General features: G+C 39.5%; 1 protein-coding gene across 7 annotated transcripts in view; it reads left to right on the top strand.

Annotated features, from left to right (window-relative positions):
- Positions 1-21,803, top strand: part of DLG2 (discs large MAGUK scaffold protein 2) — a 1,096,363-nt gene that overhangs the window by 1,039,111 nt on the left and 35,449 nt on the right. For all 7 annotated transcript variants that reach the window (XM_068425103.1, XM_068425108.1, XM_068425110.1 and 4 more), the window contains 2 exons: positions 1,581-1,757; positions 14,593-14,668. In XM_068425103.1, coding sequence (XP_068281204.1) covers positions 1,581-1,757; positions 14,593-14,668 — 253 coding nt within the window. The remainder of the gene's footprint in view (positions 1-1,580; positions 1,758-14,592; positions 14,669-21,803) is intronic.

Below are 21,803 nucleotides of genomic sequence, written 5' to 3'. Positions count from 1 at the left end.
GAGAGCTTTTAAATTATTTTGGTTGCATAGTTACAACTCTGATAAGTTTTTTCTAAGTTCTCCTTATTATGAGAGGTAGTCTTGAGAGGTTTAAATCTACCTATAAAGCTGCTACAATCATTCTCTGCAATTGCACTACAATGCACAACAATTAATTATACCAAATCCTTCTCACAGAAGTGTTTACCAGTGAAGAGATTGCCACAGCTTTATTTCTGACAATAAAAGAGTAGGAATTATTATACACCTCTTGGGATTTTACTGATCTTTCACTTCTTTAGTCAGAATTATAATCATTTTATTTTCCCTATAGGAAATAAACAACAGTTCTTGACAGGCATGATCTTTAAACAATATTTCACATGGGAAAAATATTCCCATGTATTTTTTCCTGCAAGAAACCAAGATCTGAATTTTTAGCTAGGTAACTCGAATAAGCAACCTGCACTCAGGTACAGCCTTGCTGGTATTCATGTTCAGGGTCTTCCCCTGAGAAACTGGAGTATGTCTACCATGAAGACTGCTGGTGTGGGTGCCAGACATAGGACTGGATGAGGCTGAGGACTGGTATCTCTGTAGCTTGGTAATACAGAGCTCAGGGCAGGCTGAAGGTCTTTCCCAGGATCTGGGTTGAATATTTAGGCAGTAAGTTCATGCTTCACTATGCCCAGCCCCAATTTGATAGCCAGGTAGCTTAAAGCTAGCTCTCAATTTGTGCTTATGGAGTCCCTAGACATCCGATATTACTATACACATCCTATACACGGGACTTTTTTGCATAGGCATGCCCAAGGAAAAGGTCCACTTCAAACTGGTGGAAAACATCTTCAGCATCAAAGGAAATAGCTAGGGTTGCTTGAGCAGTTGCTGCAGCACAGGGGGAATGGATGTGGATAGTGAAAGTAGTGGTGCTCTGTGCACCCTGAGTGCATTTGGAGGGGTGTATGTCAGACTAGTGCTACTCTGGTCAGGGCATCTTTCAGCTTAGTTTCAAATTTCAGGAATCCTACGTGTGCAACCTAACACAGCTTCAGGACATGAACCAAATCACTGTGAGCAGGAATAATCAAGAGATTCCCTTTGAAAGCTCACTTCTGGTCAGAACTAGATGAGAAGACAGGTGCACCAATTCACCTAAAGAAATGCATTACCCTGAGCCCAGTTTTGGTCGCTTGTATCTAGTCCTCCCAATGCCCCCTGTCTGCCAGACACCTCCTGTCTGAGCACTGGGAAGTGTGACAAAAGGACGAGCTCAATAGACACAAATTGCTGTTGGCAATGTGACAAGAGGGGCTTCTGGCTACCACGTTTGTTTACTAGATACTCTGATATGGTGATTGTTCTTTATTAAGTGAAACAATAAATACCATACTTCACTGTTCAGTTTCTCTTAAAAAAAAAAAAAAAGAGGATTGTATAAAGATTAACTTCATAGTGGAAGGTTTTCCTCCAAGCAAGACCTTTCTCTTTGGAAAGGAGCAAGGGTTAGCTGCAACATAAAATATGACAAATTGTTCAGAAGTAAATGTTCCGAAGACTGATATAATCACCTGTCTTCATATCTTTATTTCCTTTCACAGAGCCATGTTCGACTATGACAAGAGCAAAGACAGTGGCCTCCCAAGCCAAGGACTCAGCTTTAAGTATGGAGACATCCTTCACGTCATCAATGCCTCGGACGATGAATGGTGGCAGGCGAGGAGGGTCACTCTGGAGGGAGACAGTGAGGAGATGGGAGTTATACCCAGCAAGAGGAGGTGAGTGCTGCATTCTCCTTCCTTCTTCCTTTGTCATGATGTTAAAATATTCCATTTTATTCCGAAGTCAGGGTGCATCAATCTACCGAAAAAACAGGGAAAGTAGAGGAAAAACCCACAGTTATCATTTCAAGAGTTGGAAGATACGATTTTCGCTGTGAGATTTTAAAAGTTCAGGCTGTTTAACTGTACTGAAAAGAAACTCAGAAGGTGACTCAATTATAGAGGGTTAGTATCTTCACAAAGAATGGGGGTAAGAGGAAGAGAGCACCATCTACTAAAGAGCTTCGTCAGAAGAAAGGAATAACCAGAACCCAAGTCTGGGAATTAGCTCTGAATTTGAAGTAGAGCACATGATTCAATGTCAGGGTGATTAGCCATTGCATCAAACTGCAGAGGGATGTAATGAATGTCTTGACATTTTCAAATCAAGACTGTATGTCTTTCTTTTGAGAGAGTAATAGAATTAAACTTCTCAGCCTCTGTGATATAAAAAATGATGCTAAATTATATAATGGTTCTCTTTGGCTTCAAAATCTGTTAATTTAATTTCTGCCTGCCCGGAAACTGATGGATAATCAATATCACGGTAAATGTTTCATATAATGTAAATGAAGAAACTTTCATCTACTCTCCAAGCTAAATCTGAATCTTTGTTTAGCTGTGATGGATTCATGCTGACTGATGGAGAGAGAACAGACGTCTGAATCTCTCTCATTGTTTGTATTGCTTACTCTGTCTAGGTGCTTTTGGAAAATTGGCCACAAGTTGCTGATAGTATCAGAACTACCACACAAATCAGTATTACCTTCTGTCTCTGTTGATAGTTGCTATAGAAAGGTCAAGAACTGAAAGGGTAGGAGGAAAATGAAATCTGTCAAACCACATTACATTTCTCTTTTGCAGCAATGTTCCCATACTGCATATAAACTTTCTATTCCTAGCTATTGCAGCTTTAGCATTAATATAAAAATGATCATGGCCATTTTTTATAGTGGGGAAATGGGATGTCTGATGCTCTGTAGAGCACCTGCTGCTGTTTTAAGAGATCTGGCTGAGGTGCTAATAGAGCCCATGGTACTCCTTTTTCAAAATTACATAAAAGTAAACTGAAAGGCCATCAAATATCTTGTTGACATGAGCTCTGCAACAACCTTATTTTCTATAATCATGACCATGTTTGAACAGCAACCACACCAGGATTTTCAGCGAAAAGCAATTTTGGAGTTGTATAATAGAAATAAAAAGTACATTATAATTTTTAAGATGGGAAAAATGTGCCCATTAAATAGACGTAGTCTCTAGATATTGAAAAAGGAATACTTGCCTACTATTGATTGCTACAGTAAATACTGTTGTAATGGCATGATTGGATCACACACGGGAAAAGAGGAAAGTCTATTCAACTATTACTGAGGGAAGTATGTGCACAAAGCTCGCTCGCAGTGTGGTGCATACTATGAAAATCCACGAAAAGCTGTCATACATAATAAAACTATAGGGGAGAAAAGGGCAAAGCAAAGCAACTGATTAAGATGTGGATTCGTAACTTCTGTAAGGTGGAGAGGATGTAAGTGCCTAAAGCTTGTTGGGTTACCTGCATGGTGATGTTTTCAAGAACAAAACATAGAGGCTCTCTAGTCAAGGTCATACATATGATACAGCCTAGGAAAAAGATGTGGCTTAGGAAACACTGTGAGAAAAGAGGAAAAAAAAAAAAGAAACAAGATGAAAATAGGTGGGTTAGAGTCTAAAAAGAAGAGTCTTGAATTTTAAAAGATGCAGGTATAATTACCATGCTCTCCACTTGTCGTCCTGATCCTTCACTAGTGAATCTGAGAGGTCTGGAAAAATCAATGCCATCCGATTTTCTGTCTGCGCTAATGGAATGATGTGATACACCTGAGCTGGGCTGGGGCGAGGTTGTTATTATTTCATAAAAGGTTTCAGTTGTACAGGGTTATTTTTTCCAATGCACTGAAAAGTGAGTATTATTTCCTTTCTGTGAATTCTGGATGATCCCTCAGAGCCAGTGAGATTGATGCGCTCTTGCCAGCATCTTCTGTGGTCATTTACACCACCCAAGGGGAGGATGAGCAATCAGTGCATACAGGGCTGGGCTACAGGGAATAAAGCTCATCATACTTGCCAGAATGTACTAATTCAGAGTTAAATTTCCTCTGCAGGTGTGAGTTATTGAGTATGAGATGCTTCTAGAGCCTACTCTAAAACAGAGTAGTCTTGGGATTCATTTGACCAAATGTAGGCAACTACAGCACGGAAGTCTTTATTTAAGCTGTTTACTCCAGGATGCTCTGTCTCTTATAGTTTATATGGGACTATTCCTACAGGCATTACATTATATGTAATATGGCATATGTAATATCTAGCAGTAAAATATGCCTTGTGATAGAACAGGAGGAAAAGAACATCTATATCTGTTTGTTGTGCTGTGACTTGTCCTTCAAGCCCAGCTTCCTATGGTGTTGTAGGTTAAAGAGATTTTATATTTGTCTTGTACTTTTCAATACCCCCTTCATTTCTGTTCCTTTTCTTTAGGGTTTGAGGGTTTTGGGGGTTGGTTTGGTGGGGTTTGGTTTTGGTGTTGTGCTTCGATTCCTTCTTCTGCCTATGTATATGTTCAGGTATACTGTCCTGTGGGACTGCAACATTTTTTGCACGTTGGGTCAGGGAGAGGCTATACAGATCGAGGGATTATTAGTGCCAGGGTGAGTCTTTTAGTTATCTGCTTTACTACCTTATCTCCTGTCCAGCAACAGCTAATATACAATTCCTGCATTTTTCATAAATAAAATCATTATGGAATAGCCCTGAAAGCCAGTGACCACTTCAATTTTATTTTTGTGTGTGTATATATACATATATATGTATATACACACACAACGCCATAACAAGTACATTATATTTCTTGTTTAAGGTGCTGTGTAATGGTAAATGCTTTCCAAGTATCTAGTTTTGCAATTTTTTTACATCTTTTTACAGGAAAGCCCTTCACACAGTGACATTTTAGCATGAGCTGACAAGAGAAATTTTGAATGATAAATCAAGACTCCATACTCTTTTTCTTCTCTCTGATATATGTGATATACTGGAAGAAATCATAATTTATAATTATAGGGGAGTTGCCACTCATTATTTTCTCCAGGATGTCAGATACATTACCAGACTTTACCTCTTAGTGATTCAATAGAGTTTGAAAGCTATTTGTCGTTAGATTTCAGTGCTCCTGCCAAAGTGTGGACTTGTTGCCTTTTTGATCGTTAAATTGTAAACTCAGGCTTTAAGATGGAGTTTTGGAAGGCAGCACTGCAGCTAGAGGAGGCTTACTGAAAGACGCGGCCCAAAGAAATGAGGATGGCCCTGTGTTTCTACCCTGATCTGTGCAAGGACCAAACCTCATGAACTGGTGAGCTGGTGACATCAGTGGGGATTAGCAAAAAATAAATACTCAGTGTCCTGCAGTGCTAAAGTGTCATTGCAACCCTTTCTGCATCTGAAGACAACATTTTGTCCGTTTGTCAGTATGTATTTGTTGTCTGATCGCAGCTGTTGTTCCGGACCATGGGACTGAGTAGCTAGTTGGGGAGAAACCAAATATACTACTATAAAGGTGTTGTGATATTGTATCATATTGATGTTGGGAACAGTTGGACTTCAGTATGAGAGGCTGAAAACCACTTCTGTTGTGGTTTAACAGTCACCAAATAGTTGTTATTAGATAATATTAATGAACAAATATTGCAGGTCAAATTTCTCTTGGTTCCACGTCCACCACAAACACTTACCCAAGTGATGTCTAAGGTGAGAGCACGGCACAGTTATTATGCTGGGCAGGGTATCCAAGGTGCAGGGACATCACCACCAGTCCTGTACCAATGTCTCAGGCAGGCCAGTGGTATTAACTGTGCACTATGTTTACACAAGTGAATTACTCCCCTATCATCAAAAATTACTATTTTATACTAGAATGACCAACACAATTAGATTTACACGAGATTTTTGTTACATTTAGATGTACAGATTTAGATTTGAATTTCTACATGTGCTGGGCTTCTGATCACAAGAATTATTATTTGCCTCATTGTCCTTTCTGTTGTCAGGATAAGCAAAACAAATTCAGCTTCCCATAAACGTCAGGAGCAAGATGAGCAGCCTGTGTCTAAGACTCCCTCCCCATGGAAACACTCACATTAGTTAAAGCGAATCAACAAAACGCATGAAAGCAATGTGCATAAGTTAGTGTGCAATAAATTCCTAGGCAGGTGCTCTCATTCAGTAGTAAAGAGATTTTAATTTGCTGTAGCATTGATTTTACACCTCCAGTTCTTTTCCTTTTGCTTTGCTGAGTCTCTGCACACAGAAAAGCTTCTACATTGCAAGCCCCACACAACAGCGATCTCCCACTTCATGAATATCAACCTTAAGTATTTTCTATGACATGTGTAGTTCTGCTTGACTTGGGTCTGTGGGTCTGAAAGCAATTTACTCTGCCATTTCACACAGATTGCCCCAGAATGGCCGAGCATAAATTCTCATCACTTCTACTACTGCTCCCACTGTAGCCAATGAGGATTTGGTCCTAAAACACTAAAATATTTACACTCTTCTTTCTGTTGCCTTTAAGACGTGCAGTCACAGAACCGCTCTCAGACTGGACATCATTCTAAGATTTCCATTTTCAGGTACTTTAAGTACATCTGACTGCAAAAGGTTACGCAACTCATATCTATCTATCTCTGCTATCACCAGCTGAAGGTGTATGATGGTACCAGCCTGGTATTTGTGTTGTCACACATTCTCTGCACAAATACATGTAACCACACTCTCCTTTCAGAGGAAAGGGTAGACTTAGATGAGATATTAGGAAGAAATTCTTGACTGTGAGGGTGGTGAGACACTGGCACAGGTTGCCCAGAGAAGCTGTGGCTGCCACCTCCCTGGCAGTGTTCAAGACCAGGCTGGATGGGGCTTTGAGCAACCTGGTCTAGTGGAAGGTGTCCCTGCCCATGGCAGGGGGGTTAGATCTAAATGATCTTTAAGGTCCCTTCCAACCCAAACCATTCTATGATTCTCTGATTCTATGAACATTGGGGGAAAAGACCATAAAACCCAATGTTGCACAAACATTTAAGGAGAAGGAACAAGAGGTTTTCCCAGCACAGAAGTCCCTGTGGGCAAAAAGCCAGCTTAAATTTGTTATTCTGCTCAGCTTGGCAGAAGGGCAAGTGAGTTTTATTTTTAATGGTTTCCAATAAATTGTCTACCTTTCTAAACATCTTTTAAGACTTTAATCCTTAGGTGATAAAACTTTTTAATATGGCATAATCATGTAAGCTTTGTCTAAAATAAGTTACCTGACTATACTTATTAATCTAATTGGAAAAAATAAATATGGAATAAAATTGCTATGTATGTGTATGAATAAACCTCTTCCTGTTCTCTTCCAATTCTGGGAAACTTTTATGCTGAAGGAAAACAGCCCTTAGCTTTTAAACAGAATAAGATTGTTCTACAATTTTATGAGAATTCATTTCCTAATGGCATTAGGTCTACTCTTTTCATGAAATATTGACCAGGTGCTGAGCTGCTCTCTATAAGCAAGTCACTGCAGGTGGAGAGCTGAAAGAGAGCATGTTCTCTCCTACTGAAAAATACATGTTCTGTTACAAAAATACCACTTCAGGAATGCTCAAAAATAATTTTGAGAATGGGAATCTATTGGTAAGCCCAGACCTCACATAAACAAGGCTAAGCAGTGCAGAGGATGGAAGCAATAAAAAACTATGGACTGACTCCACATATTTAGACTACAAATAGTAATACATATTTTCACTTATCTTTCACTTGATGGGCAGGGAAAAACAAATATAATGCGGATGACATGGAAACGGCAAAGCAAAACAAGAAGAAACACGTTAACATAGGTGTAAAATATAGCAAGGTCTTTCAAGTATCCATTTTCATAGCATTCTTCTATTTGATCACTCTCCTTACTACAGTTTTCATGCTGGACTTGGAAATAACTCATTCTGCAGAGCACCTCAACGCCAAATCTGTGCAAATTAGGCTACTGTAACCATTTTATTTGATTCTTGACACTAGTTTGTAATTTGCATCTGTATTCTACATCCATAATGATCACTGTTATAGAAGATTAAAGCATGTATCACTTGATATTTTACATCTCTTCTGTGAAGACTGATTAGTGCTTTTAGAAAGTCACTGTCAAAGTTCCCAGTGGTCTATTAACCCCCAAAGATGGAGGATCACAATTCATGTCTGGCTGAATTATGCTTGATTTCTTCTTGTTTGTAGTATGCACAAAGAACTGAAAGTCTCATTTTGAAAAATCCCAGAGACCCATTTTCAATAGCAATGTGTGCCTTGAAAAGCAAAGGGAGATAGACATTGCGTGCAGTGGGTGCTGCATCCCAGTAGTAAGTTCCTCAGAAGAGTCGTCAGAAGAGAACAGCATCCCAAAGAACTGAGGTCTTGAACTTGCTAGTGAGGAAACACTGAAGACTGAGGTATATTTCAATGTACCTCTCCACTCTTTCAGCTATACATGGGAAGAGGAGAGTGAATCCTGACCATTCTTTGAAAAAGGGCTGTGAGGTGTCTACCACCAAGAAAGGTTTCAAGACAAAATGAGTATACAGGATATACTCCACCTGTCCAAGATCTCAGATCGTCTTAGACCATTTCCCTGTACAAAGCAGTATTTCTACAGGAAGCTATACTTCGAGAGTAGGTGGAAAGCTGGCGATGAAATCCCCATCAGTTATGCTAGGCGATGCTGTCTCCACATGGGGCTCAGAGCATTTCAGCTCCCAAGTCATGTATGAATGCTGAATGTAGGTGCCTTTGAACGTTTCTTGAAATCTCATTGAGTTGCAGTGACCTCCAGGCATTTCTGAAAATGGGACTTGAGCCATGAAGTAGTTTTGGAAATCATATCTGTGCTTTTCTCCATCCCTTAGGCATAGCTCTGTCAAGAAGATATATAACTAGAAAGAGGCAGAGGAGCAATGTTTATATCAGGCAAGTCAGGGTTGCAAATTTGGGCCTTTTCAAATCTGGCAGATGGGAATCCTCCCCCTTCACTTTATTTTTTGCACAAATCCCCATAATCCTGCTTTGTGTGCAGCAGTGAATGAAAAATGGATATGGTTTGAAGTGAAACATTTCTTCCTCTAAAAGCAATTTCCTCAGCTGATTGATCAAAATGTTGTCCAAGGGATGGTAAGCTTGCTATCAGCTAAAGCAATGTAAAGAATGTAAAGACAGGCTTGAGAGGTGGGCCCATGTGAACTGCATGAAGTTCAACAAGGCCAAGTGCAAGGTCCTGCACGTGGGTCGGGGCAATGCCAAGCACAAATACAAGCTGGGTGGAGAATGGATTGAGAGCAGCCCTCGGGAGAAGGACTTGGGGGTGATGGTTGATGAGAAGCTCAACATGAGCCGGCAATGTGCGCTTGCAGCCCAGAAGGCCAACCGTATCCTGGGCTGCATCAAAAGCAGCGTGGCCAGCAGGTCGAGGGAGGGGATTCTGCCCCTCTGCTCTGCTCTCATGAGACCCCACCTGCAGTGCTGCGTCCAGCTCTGGGGCCCCCAACACAAGAAGGACATGGAGCTGTTGGAATGAGTCCAGAGGAGGGCCATGAAGATGATGAGAGGGCTGGAGCCCCTCTCCTATGAAGACAGGCTGAGAGAGTTGGGGCTGTTCAGCCTGGAGAAGAGAAGGCTCCAGGCAGTGAATGTTGTGGATGCCCCCTCCCTGGAAGTGTTCAAGGACAGGTTGGATGGGGCTCTGAGCAACCTAATCTAGTGGAAATGTGTCCCTGCCCATGGCAGGGGGCTTGGCTGTTAAGGTCCCTTCTGACCCAAGCCATTCTGTGAGTCTATGATTCTGTGATAATTTACACTCATATGCTATTTTGGCATTCACGGTGTCAGCTGGTGCAAAAAACCTTTGTGCCTAAACTCCCTTTTGCTTAGGGAAAAAAAGCAGTCAAGTTTATTTTTCCTTAAATATAGCAATTACAGACCTGAAGACTCAAAAAACATGCTAAAAGTGCTTGATTTAGTGTTCCTTTAAAAATGTATTTTCTAAGAGCTGGATCAATGATGCTAAAAGAACTGATATTCTATACTTTTTATCTCCCTCATTTTAGTTCCCCTTTTAGCTCTGTCTGTGGCAAAAGGGGACAGAGACTGCTAGCTTGAATGAGAAATTATGGGAACATCTTAGTTCACTGTAGTCCTGCACTCTGCCCACCTCAACAAAGACTAAATTTTTGGAGAACCAAGATAAATGCTAACAGAGTTCTCAGAGTGTGTAAAAATCAAACCTTTTCGGGCATTCAGATACTGAATTCGTTCCTTCAGGAAAAAGAGAGGTATATTCCTGATACCAGAGCAACCCCCTGACACATTTCAAGTCCAAGATCCAAGATATGAAGGCAGTAGAACACCTGAGATGAAGTTCTTTATTATATTATAAACTAGGCAAAACCATTTATTTTATCCCAGCCTTTCTCCAACAGCTAACCCATTTCATTGACACCTCAGGCAGCAACAGTAATGTCATCACCCTGAGACACATGAAATTTCAGCTTGGAAGTTCACAGTTCAGCTAAATTATAAGTAACCGAGAACAGTTTTATTGTGGAAGGTGTCAAAAAAATTGTAATGGGAGGCAACACTGGGGTGCTATCCTTAATATCCCGGCTTATGAAATGCTTGTAATATTCAGCAGGCATGCTGAGCATGTATGAACATTGTTGGTATGTTTGCCTGGAGGATTAATGGCACTTAATGACATTATTTATATACTTCTCAAAGCAATGCAGAATGTTTCTGCAGCTCCTCATCCATCTGCTATGCCTGTAGAAAGCAGCGATGCCTCCATGGCCGCTAATGCAATTATGACAAATTTCATAAATAAGATCCACTCTGCAGGGTTAACTTCCAAATTTCTTTATACAGTGAATAAGAAATTAAGTTAAAAGCAGATGTTTTAGGAAGTTAAACAGGAGTGGAATGAGTTTAAATGTTAACACAGATTAATAAGTAGAATACTGTGTTCATTTGAGCTAATTATTTTCTCAGAAGGCAACCATCCTATTTAGGCAATTACACAGCCTCAAGTCTTCATTTCTTACCAGTATTATCAAGGGACTTCATCTGCTAATTTAAGTTTAAGACTGTTCATGTGTTTTTAATAACACAGATTTAATTTGAAAGCTGCATTTGAGCTGTTTCCATGTGAATATTCCACACTTACAGAGAAATGCATTTATTCTAAATTTAAACTGTAACTATAGTAACCAGCATTCACTGTTTCAGTAGGAAATATATAAGCCCACTCAAACAGAAGGAAACATGTGTTAATTATCATTCTATCAAAATATGAGTTTGTATATTTAAAAAAATAATTATCATTTAAAATAATTACTATCCAGACTTAGAAACTGAGATTTGCAGGAATATATTCTAATATCATTTGTGGGAAGCTGTGAAAGTTAGAAAAAGGGTCATATCTGGACCAATCTGGAGGATATAATAAAACTCACTTTTTTCCCAGCTATTTATTGTCTAATAAAAATACAATATCGAGCTCTTATAAGCTGGCTTTGCAGGATTCAACTTAGATTTCCTAGAGCAATTCCTAATCTCAGACAAATAGAGTTACTGTTTCAATTATAGGTCGATGATCAGATTTTTTTGCTCAGGCCAGAAGATGATAGATTCTGTATATGATTTTGCAAAGGTAGTAACTGTCACTTTAACAGTAATGGCCATATTAGTCAGGGTGAGTAAGGACATAAATAGCTTCTTCCTTTCTTTAGATTTCTCTCTCTGCATCTGTTTTCTTGGGGGTTTTGTGTAGGGGAGAGTTCACCCCTTCTCAGACTTTTTTTTTAATTCTTAACATTATTATTTAAGCATATTGTGTTAAAAGTTTAAATATGCAACAAATGTAAATCTTGTAGTAATGGTGAGCTTTCCAAATATACTAAGGGTATATAGTTTTCCCACAGGTAAAATATTTACCACATATATTTCAGTATGCTAACAGATTTTAAGTTTTACTAACAAGTTTTTAAAATAATGCTAATTCATTGAATAATGGATGTTCAGGATATTCATCCATAATATTTTGGAACAGAAACACTGAATTATCTAGTGCGATGTCCTTTATAAATGCCTTGTGTGTCTCTTTTTTCCCTCTGTACTGAGGACTGTAACTTGTGTTTGTCCAATCTTGATTCTAAGATACGAATGGATTGAGATGCCACACATTCCTGTTCTATATTATTTTGGTGGCCAAACATATTAAGCATTAAAATGTAAAACTGTCTGTTTTCTTTAGAATTAATTTGTCTGGCATCAGCTTATTGCCAATGATTTTGATATGTGTTTCTCTCCCAAAGAGAATTTTCTAGATCTCAGTATTTTCTCACTCTGAAGGCATTGCATATACAATATAACAGCTCCTCTCTCAAGCTGTGTTTATTGAAGCTGTGGATATCAGGACCAAGTAACTTTTGAGGCTTTTCACTGGAGCACTTCAACTTTCTTTAAATACATGAATACCAGAAATGTACAGACTAAGACAAGTTTTGGGTCATACCACACTGCAGTTTGGGCTCTCGGGTCCGAGGAGGCTGTGTGCTCTGGTTTTTCAGATCAGGATTGAGCTTTCAAAGCAAATGGCCTTTTTGCCCTCCCTTTCAGCACTTTGGTTCATCTCTTGAGGCAGTCTTGGTGAACACGTACTCGATTCATTTGTATTAAACTAATCTTGAAGATGAGCTCACCCAATGCATCCACCTGCTAATGAGTGGTCAGTTCATGAGGCCAGACTAGAACTCGCCCAAAGAAAAACCCGAAATGTATAGTTTGTGTACTCTCCTATTTGGCCACACCATTTAGTAGTGTAAACCTGACCATCTTTGTTTTCAGAACTCCCCCACTCATAATGAGGCCTTCATTGAAATGAGTCAGAAAAACAAATTATTTGCATTCTATCTGCTTGCAGATGTTTGTGGAGGGCATGGTTTAAATAAGACCACCCACTCAATTCACAGTGTTTTAGAGTGGCTGAAAATAGCTCTTCTTCCCTTGAGCATTTGTACATCTCCTCAGAAATGCTCTTTTGGGCAAAACCGTGTAGTTTTAAGTAACCAAAGCCTCAAGAACGTTTCTCTGCGCTTGAATATTGTAACAAATAGCATACCTCCATCTTTCAGAAGATTAATTCGAATAATTTGTAAATAAGGTTTTAAAACAAGACAAACTTTCCAATGATAATATTTTCAAAATTACTTCAGTCGAGCTGAGGGAAAGACCCTTAAAAATGTGTGGCATTGTAAAGCCAGTATTGCAGAACCTAAGATTTAAACAGTGATCATGTGCAAAGGGCTCTGCAAAGCTCTGGGCAGACTGTGTGTGCGGGGTGAATGTTGGTTTATAGGTTTGAGGCAATTTGAGAAAACTTAAAATACCTAACACATTTATTAAGGATTGCCCAATAGCACATTGGCCCCTGGAAAGCTCCTAGGTATCTCCCTCAAACTAAGGTTAGTAAGAAATTATCTGTTTTTCTTTGAGATTCAAGGCAAAGTTTCTCTGAAGCATAAAGGAAAGGAGCTTCCCCTTCCCCTCTTCCAGTCTCCTCCAGCCATACAAGCTGCTGGATCATCTCAATCGGCTGATTAACTCTTTAAAACCATTACAAGCTATTCACTTTGATTACTCAGTTTTCTGCTACCAAGAAGGCAGCAATGAGGAGCACTGTTGGGAGCAAAGGGATATGGGGCCAGTGGCAGGGAAAAAGAGCAAGGCTCTCCAACAACTGTGATTTCTTACCACTTCTCAACCCATCAGGTTAAACTTCATCCTTTTTACTTTGCATTTGCCATGAGCTTAGATACCATTCACCACCACTATGTGTCACATGCTGTTTTGTAAGTTATTTTAAGCTAATTTTAAGTTATTTTAGGGTATTTTTTAAGCAGTTAATGACTCTGAAACCATGTGGGTTTTTTTGAAAATAGATTCAGAAATGGTGGGATTCACTTTACCTTATTTGGATGATCTAAAAGTTCATCATTTATGTAAGCTAGGGAAAAAAGTTTCCTCTATAAGAAGACCAAAAGGTACCTGCACAGAGAGAGATTCTTCACCGAAAGGGTTGTCAAGCATTGGAACAGGCTGCCCAGAGAAGTGGTGGAGTCACCATCCCTGGAGGTATTTAAAAGATGTGTAGATGTGATGCTTAGGGACATCGTTTAGTGGTGGACTTGGCAGTGCTGGGTTAATGGTTGGACTCGATGGTCTTAAAGGTCTTTTCCAACCAAAATGGTTCTATGATTCTATGAAACCTATTACATTGTAAAGTGTACATCTGAAAGCACTGAGGTGAACAGCTTATTCTCTGTCTGTCCCTGTTTCCTTCCTCTGACCATAGAATAACCCTAAATCTTGCCTGGTTTTTGTTCAGCTTAAATTAGACAGGGTAAATCTGTCCTTAATGTGCTTTTACGACACTCCCATGTGTGTTGGCAGGGAGTGCTGTTCTGCTGGTGTAGAACAGCCAAGGCTCCTCGAACCCAGTCCTGTATTTGCCAGAAAACCATTGCTTGGCTGAGGAAGTGACCTGACATCTCTCTCTCTCCAATTTATAGGATTTGCCTTAAATGCTCACTTTATGCATAGTATGCCAACAATGGTCTTGGGAGGTCAGATATCAAATATATCATACAAAACACTGCTTTAATCAACATGTGTTTATTTGTGTTTTCCCCAGAGTTGAAAGAAAGGAGCGTGCACGTTTGAAGACAGTGAAATTCAACGCAAAACCTGGTGTAATTGATGCAAAAGGGGTACGTAAATAATGAAACCTTTTGAAATTGCACTTTGTAATTGTTTTGTATGTTTCAGAGTAGTGAAAATTTTAGCAACATAAGGAATATTTAGATTGTTGCAACCAAGACCAGGAGTATAGTATGATATAATCTTCTAAATAATTAAATATTCTTTTTGTTATAATACTGACTGACAGTGCCTCCTAATTGGAAGATACTAAGAAAATAAAGAACATTCTGTGATAGCTGTGATTGTAGTTAAATGATGGCTAGAGAAGAAAAGATGTTAAGAACTAATGCAGATGGATAATTGTTAAATGAAATAGGCCAAGAAGTCTAAATTCCCTGGCTTCAGAACCCATTAAATCTCAAACAAAAGGCTGAATGTTAAAGACTCCCAGATGCAAAATCTAGATTTCAGATGTTCTGCTTTGAGAGTTGTGACAGACATTGAACATAGGTGTGTTTCACAGCAGGCACGATGGGCCAGCCAACACAAAGCATGCAAGTTCCCAGTGCGATCTGGGCAGAACAGCATTCCTGCTGTTACCGTTCTGCAGCATCGCTTTATTGTGCCCAAGTCAACAGTTTTCACTTCCCTGATGTCTAATATCCCATACATTGCCTTATGGCTTGAGTTATAGCATGAGAAATGCCCACAGTCCTGGCTATTGAGGTATATTTTTTTGCTGAAGTGTAACTTGCATTTGTAGCAGTAGTGAGTACTTGCATTACATTTGTAGGCATTTACTTTTAAAAATAGTCTGATTGGCATGCATGGGATTTACAACTGAGGGCTTCTGTGAGCAAACTAAGAGACAGAGCTTCAGAAACGATCAGCAGAAAGTCCTGTTTGACTGCAGAGAACACAGGGCAGGGCCAAATCAACCTGGTCTAGTGGAAGGTGTCCCTGCCCATGGCAGGGGGGTTGGAACTAGATGATCTTTAAGGTCCCTTCCAACCCAAACCATTCTGTGATTCTATGAAACTGGGTGGTGAGAGGACACAGTCATAGGTAAGCGCTAGCAAGGGACAAAAACAAGTGGTTCAGCAGGTCCCTTACAGACGTGCTGTTCCTTTGGCCCTCTGCCTAGTTTGAAATTCTCATTCTTAGTCTCTTCTTGTTTCATTTTCCCTCTGTCATGGGAATAATACTACTTCCTTTATCCAAGCTTATTCTATCCTTTCACTTAGACTTCAACAGATTAGCAGGGTAAGAAGTTCCTCTTGCCATGCACATGCAGTTCCTAGTGCAGTGGGTCCCGAGCCTCTACATGCCAGCAAAATGATATTTCAGACTTCCAAATACTTCCCTGTTACTGCTCTACAGTAATTACTATTCTGTTACTGCTCTACAGAATAGTTCCTGAGTTCAGTGCAAATGTAGAATAATTGCACTGACTGAAACCAGTTTTCCAGATTTATAAGGTACATGGAATCAAGAGTTCAGCCTCTGTACGTTATTTGCACATGCAGATAACTTGGTATGAAATATATAACAAACTGCATTGTGAAAGGACTTACTTATCTCACTTCATTTCTTCAGGACTCAGAACTCTGTTTTTTAATTTGAAATGACCACTCTCTGCAACCTTGTAAATTAATGTTGCCATTTATTTGGGGAGATAATAAGCTTTATATTGCCAATGAAATCACTTGTTAAATATCTGTTTCCTGTATATATCAAAGCCTGAGGGGAATAAGTCATTCATATAACTAATGGTCCTCATTCAAGTGAGTCTGTCAAGAATTTAATTACCTCTTGATTCCCCAAATTGTTTTTCCATTATTGTCATCAGTGTAACATTAATCTTCCAGCCACTCACATCAATGTTTGTTTCAGTGTTTAGGAAATTGTGTAATTACAGAGCAAGACCACTGTACCCTTTTGGGAGCGTGCTTTCTACTGTTAGTATTTACTAAAATTTGCTTTTGTCTATTTAAAAAAAAAATCCCACAACTTCAAGGCTTTTTGGGAAAAGATAATGTAGGCTTGTGTTTGAAAGAGCATAAAGGGAAAAAGGGTTCACTATTAAATTAAGCATCAACACATAAATTGAGGTGTTTGAGTACACATATATGTATGTGCATTTTAGGGATCAGCATTTCCGTTTAGTCTTTGAGTCTTCAAAAAGAAGTGGTGTAAGCTGTGTAGTAGTGCATGCTTTACTTTTTTTATCTGGAAGAAATGCAGTCCAGATGAAAAGGGCTGCAGCAGGCCCAGGAGAACTCTCTTGTTTCGCAATCAAGCTAAAGTTCTGATAGGAATGGGCTTATGTGTCTCGTCACGCTTTTGTGCTCATACACTCATAGCCATGTGGGGAAGTGATACTGTATTGATTTACTCTAAAGATGAAATTGGGAGAATAGCTTTTCATGGGATATTTCTAAATTTGGCCAGGAGATGTGCATGGAAGCATGCTTTTAACAAAATCTAACTGAATATAGAGAATGCCTGGGGTTTTTTACACAGGTTAAAGGGTTATCCTATTGTGATTTTACCTGAATCATCTTGCTGGCCCTGACTCCTTCCTTCCCCTATAGAAGCAATACTTAAGAGCTAATAAGCCAAAGCAAAGGTTTCATAAGATAGCGCCAACATTTCTTTGAGCTAACTATGATTTTAAAATATGATCTGTCTAGTTATTCCACAGGTTTTAAAAGTCTTATGCATTTTCATCTGTTTATGCCTTACTTTTAATCACATATCCAGAGATAAGATACAAAGAAAGTATTACAGCTGGTGTGACATTTGTAGCTGATCAGCTTCTTGAGTCTCACTAGAAAGGTGTTTAAGAACACTCAGCCATACAGTTGACAAACCTGTTAGTGGGGATAGCTAAAGGATAATCTTTTCAAAGGCCAATCTTTTCAAAGGCCCAAAAATTCCTCTTTTTCAAGCCAAACTTGGGTGCGTTACCTCATCTACAAAACGAGTTTAGCATTTTTTTAAAATGTGATTTAGAGTATTTATATCACTTTTAATTCATTTCATTGGACTCCTCCAATCCGTGGTTTGTGAAACAAAAGTCTACAAAATCAGGATGGATACAAAAACAGGGAATGTGGAACACAATTAGGGAGCTCCAGTGAAATCTTCTGGTCTCAAGTCTCTGGCAACTGATAGTACCTTTCCATGCAATGCATAATTAAATTCTGATGCTCATTATTACAGGATATTGTACAAAAAGTAAATAAGTTAAAAAGGAAATAGATAATTTAACAAGCAATGGATCTGATGACAACTTTTAACACTCTGGTCATGTCGCTCAGGATATACTAATTGTTGATTTCAAAAAGCAGAGAGATTGTAAGAAGTGAAGGATCATGTTTCTTCTACTTTCTTTTAAACATCTGTTATTGGACAACTTCAGAAAAAGCTACCGGGCTAACTGGATCTCTGGTTTAATCCAATAGGGCTACTTTTCGTTCATGTTCTATTTATTTTGACCAAAAGAAACTTATTTGTTCAGGTTCAGAGACATCATCAGAATCCTAGGTCCTATTAACGTTTTTAAAGGTATCAAACCATTAGAGATGGTAACACCTGTGTAATAAGGAAAAGAATACAAACACTGGTATCAACAGCTTCATTTCACAAAGCAAAGACTGTACTTCAGTTGTGTTGACCGAGTGCAGTCTCTAGCTTCATTCATATAATTGCAGTAATGATCTTCACCAGCTTTTCTAGTTGTTACTCAAGATGGCTGAAGTATCAAAGCAACCAGTCGACCCCTCCAGTTCCCTACAGCTGTTCTATGCTACTGCAGCAAAGGGCAGGGTTTCCAGGACACTGGCTACCGTCAATTTTCAAACATAAAAAAGAGAAATGAAGATAACATAGTTACAATATCCTAAACATTTGCTGTCTCAGTCTATGGGGCCCACCAGTCTATGGATAATCAATGGAAAATAGAGCAGCCCAAAGGTTTATGTCTGGTATTCACGCTGGAGGAAGCTACAGGAGTTATGTGAGCACAAACTTAATTAAAAAGTATGTTTTATGCTATGTTGAACTCAAGATCATATCCCAAGTATTTTCTGATGCTCATCTTTGCACCAAAAGGAGCAGAACATGTTAGTAGCTGTGAGCAGGGTTATATATCTGCCAAAGCAGCACTGAACTCTTGGTAATTCCCCCTACCATAGGCTTCAAGCTGAACAAGAATAGCCTTTCCTTTTCTATTCCTCAAACCCAAAGTGGTTGAGGGCTTTTCAGATTTTTACTGAATCAAAAAGAATGTCAAACAATGATGGAAATATTACAGAAGGAAAAGAGTTGAGCCAGGAATCTGCTTTTTTCTCAACTGTTGTAATTACAACCAGTCTTTCAGGAGACAAAAATAGCATCTCTTTTGCTTTTCTCCCTGTCAGATCATATACTCTTTCTTGACTGTCTCTTGAAAATATTTTTATAGTGGAAGTTGTAGGTCTTGGAAAGACCTTTATCAACGTCTCACCTTTCTTCTAATATTCATGGATGTTGCCTGTTCCTGGAGAAGTATTGCACTATCATGAAACATAATGTTTAGGTAAAAACTAATGTTATACAGAGAACTGTTTTTTTATACCATATGTCTTTTCATTTGAGGGTGGTGAGACACTGGAAGTTGTGGATGGCCCAGAGAAGTTGTGGATGGCCCCTCCCTGGCAGTGTTCAAGGCCAGGCTGGATGGGACTTTGAGCAACCTGGTCTAGTGGAAGGTGTCCCTGCCCACAGCAGGGGGGTCAGAACTAGATGATCTTTACTGTCCCTTCCAACCTAAACCATTCTATGATTCTATGATTCATTTCACACCTTATTTGGCCAGTGACCCCAGAACATTGTCTTGTGGACAAATATTCAATTTCAGCTCCCAGTGGAATAAATGTCATGCCTCTCACAACCTCTCAGTTTTTAATGTATGTGTCAGGTGCACGGGGATGTTCAGTCCATGATTACCGGAAAGTGTTGCCAGATGGGTGCCTGCCCAGTGAGGCTACCCAGTGGGGACAAGGTGCCTGCCAAGAAAAGGAACTGCCCCATCCCTTCAAACTCTCTCCCAGCAGCTCTGCTGCACATCAGCAGTGCAGGTCCTGGGCTGTGACCCACACCACATTGTTCCATCACTATCCATTAGTCTTTTTTCTATTCCGTTAGCTCATCATTCACAGTTCTTTTCATATTCCAGTCAGATCACCTACATTGCACTTAGCCAGCCCCTTCAAATGCCCCTGAATGTATTTATTATGACAGTCAGAAGCTTGATAGCATTTAATAATATTTCTTATGAGCAGATTCTGTTTATGGATCCCACAGCCCTGCCTGCAATGTAAGGTCACTCTCTATTGTCATTTTAGCAACACTGCACTGAGGCATGAGAGGAAAAAGCTAAAATTGACTGAGATAGAAAACTCGATGTTATGGTGTAAATAAAACCCTCTGCATACTCAATGCAGCTCTCCTCCAAATGTCAAAATCCAGTGACTGTCAGGACTTGGAACATAGGACACATTTTGACAGCTTATTAAGTATTTGAAAAAAAAACAAACAACCCACCTATTTCCAAACAAATTATGCTCTAGAAAATCATGGTATTTTCAGCCCTAGTCATCAAATCAGAGAAACACTGGTCTGTAAGGAACCTCCGGTTCACCTCAGGTGGTAACCAAGTCTACCTCCTGCCCTGAGGGTATCTTCTGTACCTTCCTCCTGTCTCACAGATTTGTCTAATCTCTACTTAAAGACCTGCCACGACAAAAATTTCACATTCTTCCCAACCTGCAGTCACACCTGCCCTGGTCTCCGGCACAGCATCTGTGCTAGAGGTTCACCACAGCAGATCTGGGTGCATAAATGCAGAGAAAAAGGTGATAATCGCAACTGAATCCCTGCTTCTCAGAAATTAGAAAGTATAAAGATGTATTAGACTGTCTATCCTCTCTCTCTGCCAATTGAAAATTGTTTCTAACATGTATAAGTGTTTAACTAGGCTTAAGTTTTCTAAATATAAAGTTTCACCATTTTTAGTGAGAAACTGTTCAGTTGTTCATAATCAGAAAGTTTTCCACATATTCAGTGAATTTTTAGCAACTTTTCTTTGCACTCCTCTTCCAAAAATATTTGGCATAACAAATGGATTTCCTAAAGCACTTGGTACTGGGACAATAATAGAAGCAGAAGAAAATTGGTAATCTGAGCATGTTTGAAAACCTGCGTCTTCATTGTGGAGCTAGCTGGTGATTTGGAGAGGCTGGTAACACATGCACTGACAGAGAAACAGTAGATCCTCTGATACGTCCCAAAAATTGCACTCATTGACCCCTCAGTTTTCCTTATAAAATAATGCACTCAATTGCTTAATCATGTTTGTTTTCTGAATTCCCTTCGGTCAGCAGCAAAACAGTAGTGAGAGCAGAGATACTGGACTGTGAAAAGGATTTCTGTCCACATTGGTGTGTGTTTGTCCATGTGTATGTATATGAAAAGAGAAAAGGAGGAGCCTCTGCCTTTTTTTCCCCCCCTCTAAATTTGGTGATCAGAAAATAGCAACCGACACCAAGTAAAAGATAATGGAAGTGTCAAACACCAGAATGTGTGGGATCACAGGTGCAGTGATTTCCTAAGAAGAAGAGAGGTTGAAAACAAGTTAAGCAGCTACCTACCCACCAGGATGATGTGAAGGAAGGTTAGTGAAGGTGGTGTAGGCACTGACACACAATTAAATATTCTTTACTCTTGGTCTCAAGCAGATTTATCCCTCCTTACTGATCTAGCCTAACTTTTATATGTTCTCCCAGTCTTTCTAAATTCTTGTTGATACTTAATGGGAATGGCTGCCTGTAGGGTATTCTTCAAAGAAATCTGAGCACTCTTACTCGAGTAAGTGCTCAGCTCAGCTATGAATCGTCCCCCAACTGGTATTCCGACCGTTGCTTAGAAAAATGATGACTTGTGTAGCTGTAATCTTTGGGAACTGGAGGTACATATGCCTGGGAGCAATGTGCCTAGGAGCAATCTGCCGTGTGTACTTTCCTGCATAATCCGGCACTTTTATATTTTTTCTAGCCTGCCACTACTGTAGCTTTTAAGGAGCAGCCAGTGAATAATGCAGCTGCAATGTTGCTCTTCTATTTCTATACTTACTGCTGTTTTTAAAGACATTTGGTTAAA

This window comes from Nyctibius grandis, chromosome 2, assembly GCF_013368605.1.
Source record: "Nyctibius grandis isolate bNycGra1 chromosome 2, bNycGra1.pri, whole genome shotgun sequence".
Lineage (NCBI taxonomy): Eukaryota > Metazoa > Chordata > Aves > Nyctibiiformes > Nyctibiidae > Nyctibius > Nyctibius grandis.
Note: the sequence above shows the minus strand (reverse complement) of the source record. Positions and strands in the feature narration are given on the sequence as shown.